General features: G+C 48.1%; 1 protein-coding gene across 1 annotated transcript in view; it reads left to right on the plus strand.

Moving 5' to 3' along the window:
* Window positions 1–919: 919 nt before the first annotated feature.
* Lmbr1l (limb development membrane protein 1-like) overlaps window positions 920–6,871 on the plus strand; it is a 17,202-nt gene continuing 11,250 nt past the window's right edge. The window contains exons 1-3 of the mRNA XM_013018734.1: window positions 920–1,197; window positions 5,213–5,297; window positions 6,580–6,613. Of these exons, the coding sequence (XP_012874188.1) occupies window positions 1,126–1,197; window positions 5,213–5,297; window positions 6,580–6,613 (191 nt within the window). The 5' untranslated portion in view covers window positions 920–1,125. The remainder of the gene's footprint in view (window positions 1,198–5,212; window positions 5,298–6,579; window positions 6,614–6,871) is intronic.

The raw sequence follows: 6,871 nt of genomic DNA on the forward strand, positions 1-6,871 counted from the left end.
GGCCTTGGGTTCCATTCCTCAGCACCAGGTAAGCAGAAAAAGCTGGAAGTGGCACTTGTGGCTCAAGTGGTAGAGCGCTAGCCTTAAGCTGAAGAGCTGAGGGACAGAGCCCAGGCCCAGAGTTCAGGCCCCATGACAAAAAAACAAAACAAAACAAAACCTGGAAATGGAGGTGTGGCTCAAGTGGTGGAGCCCCAGCCTTGAGCAAAACTGCTAAGGGACAGTACCCAGTCCACAGTCCACAGTATACACACACACACACACACACACACACCTTGAAAATCACTTAGGTGGTTAGCTAACATTCCAGCCCTATTCATCAATGTTTCTCTGTGGCTATTATCTGGCAAAGTTTCAGGACAGTTTCGTAGTCTTCTATTCAGTTCTCATTATTTGTTCTCCCACACACGAAGTTTTCCATAATAAAGAATGAGTTGAAAACTGAAGTGTAGGAGGCCCAGACATAGATACCCAGAAAATACTGGGTTATTACAGCATAGCAGGAACTCCTGCGTGCTTTCTCAGCTTGCCTGACTGGCTTGATCCAAAATGTTAGCTTAACCACGGTCTAAGTAAATCTTGGCCATTAGCGAAACACTGACACTGGCAGCCCTGTCCAAGCGGGAGGTGAGAGAGTAATCTCTTAAATTTCAGAATGCACTTCTGCTGGCAGAAAAGATCCCGCCTCCTTCCACGGGAGAACCTATCAGCGTTCCTCTAGAGATGCCCGGCAGCTCCCTAGCAGCCAATGAATTCCTCTCTCTGGAACGAACCCGCCCACCCCTTGTGTCGTCACCCAGGCTCTTAAAATGATAGAACTAAACCTGGGGCTTCCTGGGTAGTTAGCCGAGTGGCGGGTGTTTGCGGCGAAACGTGACCGTACCCCGACCTTAAAGGGGAGGGAGCTGAAGAGTGGCTAGAGCCCTTTAAAACAAGGCGGGCTGGTGCCTGCCCCTTTAAGGGCGGGGCGTGCAGCCTGAATCTGAGCCACAGATTACCCCGAGTTTCCGTCACTGGCTCCTTAGAGGGTCCGGGTGTTTGGCGGCGGCGGCCTCATCCCCGCTCGTCCTCTCCCCGGGCCCAGAGATACCCCCCGCCCCAAACTCCAGTCATGCTGAACAGAGTATGGAAGCAGCTGACTACGAAGTGCTATCGGTGCGAGAGCAGCTATTTCACGAGAAGGTCCGCGAGTGCATCGTGAGTAGCGAGGGGATCTGGGCGGGGAAGAGGAGAGCCAGAGGTGGGGGGACGTGGTTGGAGGAGAAGGCGGTCGGTTGGGTCACCTCGGATGGGGAGTTGTGACCCACTTGGGCTCCCCCGAAATCCCGGCTTGGAACCGGGGTCGGGAGACGAAGGCCTTGGGTCGTCGAGAGAATGTAAAAGCTGGGGGGAACCCCTGGGTCGGATCAGCTGGGTCCCAGCGCAGTAAACAAAGCCCGGCGGTTTCCGTTCCTCCCCCGCCCCCCCGCAACCCCTCCCCCAGCCCCCCCTGCTCTGCTGGACCCCAGCGGGCGTTGCGGGAATGGGGGGGAGGGGGGAGTTCTGAGTGTAAAAAGACCCTGGAAAGTCCACCGTAGTTCAGTCCACGGTCCGAGAAGGACGGATTCTCTGGACAGGCGCGTTGATTTGCGTGTGCCCCTCATCTGCGTGTGCCCCTCCACCTGGATGGATGGCCCAGCTAACGTTGGGGTGAAGGGGAGACTTCATCCCTTGGAGCTGGATTCCAGGAAGGACCTGGGAAGGAGGCGTAGTGGAGGTTGGCTGGCGGGAGGCATCGGAAGGAGACTTCGTGTGTCGGGCTCCCACTTGGGAAGAAGTTACTGCAGCTGAATTCTGAAGTGTGGAAATGGGCCACGCTGGTGGTTTTCCTCGTCTTTTCCTCCTCATGGGAGCTTTTTTGTTTTTGTTTGAGAATTGAATCCAGGGTCTCCATAGTAAGCACATGGTCTACCACGGAGCTACACCTTCTTTCCATCTTCCTTGGTGGTTTTGTGTGTGTGTGTGTGTGTGTGTGGTGGGGATTGACTGCATTATATTTATAATTAAAACTTTTTCTTCTTTTTTTTTTTGTACATCTTCAGTGCACAAAACTTTCATTACATTTGCATGTACGTGCTCCCTAATGTTTGAAAATGTTTGAAACCCTGCAAGGCTAGGTTTCCAGCTTCCCAGCCATTTGGGGATTTCCTCTGGGAGTGGTCCTTTTGTTTCTGAGCAACTCTGGCTCCCACCCCCCTCACGGTCACCTAGCCCAACACTTTTGGGCTGTAAATGCCCTGGTAGAGTTTAGGGAGTCGCATTTTATTTAGGCCTACTTTATATTCTCATCTCTTCCCCATTCCTCCTCAAACATTGAATAAAAAGGGAAAGATTTGGAGGAATAGAAAGAAATGGGGGTGGGGGATCACTGATGGAGTCTTTTTATTTTGTGTGATACCAGCTTTTTTTTTTTTTTTTTTGGTGACAAGGTCTTGGTCTGTACTAAAGAGTACAGATCTTACTACTACTATATGGGCCAGGTTAGCCTCAAATTCACTATCTTCCTCCCAAATTCTGAGATTACAAGCCTACCAATTCCTAGCTTCATTATTTTTCTCAGGCTGCGCTGTAGACCATTCTGGGAATCCTTAAATTGGGGATTAAAAAAAAAGGTAAAGTGAACCAAGATGTAATGGAGTCAGCCCCTACTTGGATAGCTGGAAATTAAGAAGTGTATCCCTGGATGAGGTCTGCTTCCAAGAAGCCTTCCTTTCTTGGTGTATAGGCTCTTTGGGCATTTTCTACAGGCACACCCCAGGCCTTGAGGCAGTGTAGAACCAGAGGCTCACATTCCTAGAATACAGGGAAGGATGAGAAGCTGTACGGAAACAGTCTCCTAGCTGTTTCCCCAATCCTTTAGTGCTATTAGCTACTTTAGTGATAGATAAAGGCAGCCTTAATGCTTCTGGTGGCTCCCCCATCTGGCACCTATCTAGAGCCTAGAGAACAACATAACCTCTGCTGGAACTGCGTGGAACTCTGGCCTGACCTTTTGAGCCCTCCCACCTTCCTAGCTATTACGCAAGTTCAGGGCAGAGCACTAGACTGTACAAATCATGTAGCTACAATCTGAGTGGCTCCTTTCTAATTCTCTAATGTCAGAAGCTGCAGCTTTTTTTTTTCTTTGTCAGTTGTGGGGCTTGAACTCTGAGCCTGGGCACTTACCTTGATCTCTTCTGAGCACTCTACCACTTGAACCACAGCACTTTCTGGTGGTTAATTGGAGATAAGAGTCTCTCAGACTTTCCTTCCGAGGCTGGCTTTGAACCATGATCCTCAGATCTCAGCCTCCTGAGAACCTAGGATTATAGGTGTGAGCCAATGGAGCCTGGCTGTTTTTTTTTTGTTGTTGTTGTTGTTTTGTTTTTTTGCCAGTACTGGGGCTTGAACTCAGAGCCTGGGCTCTGTCCTTGACCCTTTCTGTGCTCAAGGCTAGCACTCTACCACTTGAGCCACAGCGCCACTTCCAGCCTTTTCTGTTTATGTGGTATTGAGGAATTGAACCCAGGGCTTCATGCATGCTAGGCAAGCACTCTTCCACTAAGCCACAGTCCCAGCCCTCTCCTTCCTCCCTGCTTCCCCCCCCCAAACCCTTGAGTCTTCCCTCCTTGATAGATAGCTGTATGAAAATTCCCTGTGGGGTTCACCTGCTCTAGATGATCTATATGAGGCTAATCTTAACCTTCCTTAGTAATATCTGTTCTTAACATGCTAGCCTTGATTGCAGAGCTAAATTGACCTGTTGCCCTTCCCCTGGGCAATAGTGATTGACTTGGAATAAGGCAGAAATGTAGCATACATACATTAATCTGGCTGGATTCTGACATAACTATTGGTAGTGGTTCAGCTACTCAGTGCCATGAGAGAGGCCAAAAGAGGTCTGTCCCTGAAGTAAGAAATCACTTGAAATAGAGTTCAAGTATTGACTTTGTGTATGTGTATATGTGTATGTGCACGCACGCATGCACAAATCCTGGGGCTTGAACTCAGCCTGGGCACTGTCCCTGAACTCTTTTGTTCTAGGCTAGCACACTACCACTTGAGCCACCACTCCACTTCTGGGTTTTTGGTGGTTAATTAGAGGTAAGGGTCTCATGGATTTTTGTGCCTGGGCTGGCTTCAAACTGCAATCCTCAAATCTCAGCCTCGTGAGTGGTTAGTGTGAGCCACTGGTTCCTATCTTTGACTGACTTTCAAAGTGGCTGATACCAGCTCTAAGACTCTTGTAGATGTTGAGCCCCGACTGAAGCATACTCTTAGATTAAATGAGAATTAAAATGAGGCACTAGTTCAGCCCAGAGCAGACTTGGTCTTTCAGGATCCCTGAATAAATAGAGTAGAAGTTCTGACTTGATCTAGAAACTTGATTTCTACATCTTCCTGGAACTTGACTCAAGACAGCAGCTAGAGTGGTGTAAGAGGGGAGTGCCATGTCAATGTGAACATCTTCCTCTCCTCAGACCTGTTACTCTTCACAGTCATGTTCCCAAAGTATATCCCTTCTGGTCTATGGCCTGATTTAGAAGTGTGTGTGTGTGTGTGTGTGTGTGTGTGTGTGTGTGAGAGAGAGAGAGAGAGAGAGAGAGAGAGAGAAGAATGTATGCATCTTTAGGAATTTCCTCTGCCTGTTTATCAACTAGGTAAATGGGCTGAAGCTGTTTTCTCACAGGAAAGCCCTTATAGGGCTGGGCACAGTGCTGTTACCTAAGTTCATGAGCTAACCCTTCTGGCCCTTGAGAAAGATAGAACCCCAGGAAGTATGGAACCTAATTCAAGAAAGTGACCCCCTGGGGCTGGGAAGGTGGCTCAGTGGCAGAGTGCTTGCCTAGCATGCATGAATCCTTGGGTTTGATTCCTCAGTGCCATATAAACAGAAAAAGCCAGAAGTACTACTGTGGCTCAGGTGGTGGAGTGCTAGCCTTGAGCAAAAGCAGCTCAGGGATAGTGTCCAGGCCCTGAGTTCAAGCCCCAGGACTGGCAAAAAATAATGAAGGAAGGAAGGGAGAAAGAAAGAAAAGAAAGAAAGACAGAAAGAAAGAAAGGAAGGAAGGAAAGAAAAGAAAAGAAAGAAAGGAAGAAAGAAAGAATCCCCTGGAATGAACAGAAAGGCCTTTGAGTCCACTGAATGTGGTAGAGATTAGAGTTTCTCATCCTCATTCACTTTCTGCCACAGATCTCAATACTTCTATTTGCGACACTCTACATCCTTTGCCATGTCTTCCTGACCCGCTTCAAGAAGCCTGCTGAGTTCACCACAGGTACCTGAGACTTCCCTCCCTTCTGACAGAGTTTCTGTTTCCATGGAGCCAGCCTCAAAGGAATGGGTGATGGTGTCTACTGGGGAAGGAAAGGTGGCTGTGCTAAACTGCTTTAGAGCCTTTGCTTCTTCAGCCTGCCTTCTTATAGGCAAGGGCAAAAATGTGTGGCAGGAGGTTTAGATATCTGAAATGTCTGCAAGCTGTGGGTAGCCTTTCTAATCCTTAGTTTCATCTAACAAAATGAGTATAATGTCTACCTAGGACATTGTCATTATGTGGACAAAATTAGGGCTTTCAGTGAACCTAAAGCAGCCAACTATTGGCAAATGTCATCACCGGTACATGTCCTGTATTGTCTCCTGTCCTGGTGATCCTGTCCCCAGGACCAGAGACTTCTTGACCACTGAGGTTCCAGGACCTGGTAGCCTTCCTTTTTGTAGATTGCCTAAGTGTGTTTAGATTGCTTTCTTTCCTGAAGACTTGTGAGACAAGGGACACCCTTGCTTTAAGGTCTAACCCTAGTCTTGAATCATCTTGTCATGGTCTCAGCCTTTCCACCCCTTAGAATGATGGCATGAGCCCCAACCCAACAAGGTGTTTGTAATTCCCTAGGGGCTTTCTCTATGAATCTCCCCTTCCTCTTCTCATTTCTCTTCCCTTCACCCAACCACTGGTGTAATCAACCTCAGCCTAGTTGTTTATTGTATCTGAATGTATAAGAGGAACCTGTGGGAGAAATCAAAAAGAGGAGGGAGAGAAGTAAGGGGATTTCTGACATGTATTCTCTCATATAGGACCTCTGATTTGTGTGTGTGTGTGTGTGTGTGTGTACACCAGTCCTGGGGTTTGAACTCAGATTCTGGGTGCTGTCCCTGAGCTTTTTTTTTTTCTTTCTTTCTTTTTCAAGGCTAATACTCTACCAGTCTACCACTTGAGCCATAGTTCCACTTCTGGCTTTTTGCTGGTTAATTGGAGATAAGAGTCTTAAGGACTTTCTTGCCTGGGCTGGCTTTGAACCTTGATCCTCAGATCTCAGCCTCCTGGGTAGCTAGGATTACAGGCATGACCCACCAGTATCCAGCCCTAGGATCTCTGACCTTTAAGCTGTCACCCTGTCTGGAAAGGTTGTGGGGTTCATAGTGTAAGAGCTCCCAAAACCTCTTTTCCCGCTCTGCTTCCATTGAGAAGACAGGAAGAAGGCAGGGGATATGTTATAAAACAGTTGACTACTAGAGCTGCCCATTGATGTCCTGACTTTTCCCCATGTTTTTGTTTTTTGCAGTGGATGATGAAGATGCCACAGTCAACAAGATTGCGTAAGTATCATTGCCCTTAGAACTGGACACCATTGTCTTTTAGGATCTGGATCTAGGAAGGTCCATATAAGAACAGGAAGAAGATGGGTGCCAGCAGCTCATGCCTGTAATCCTACCTACTCAGGAAGTTGAGATCTGAGGATCAGGGTTCAAAGCTAGCCTGGGCAGGAAAGTCTGTGAGACTCTTATCTCCAATAAACCACCAGAAAACCAGAAGTGGTGCTGTGGCTCAAGTGGTAGAGTGCTAGCCTTGAGCTG

The sequence above is a fragment of the Dipodomys ordii genome, unplaced genomic scaffold, assembly GCF_000151885.1.
Source record: "Dipodomys ordii isolate 6190 unplaced genomic scaffold, Dord_2.0 Scaffold42, whole genome shotgun sequence".
NCBI lineage: Eukaryota > Metazoa > Chordata > Mammalia > Rodentia > Heteromyidae > Dipodomys > Dipodomys ordii.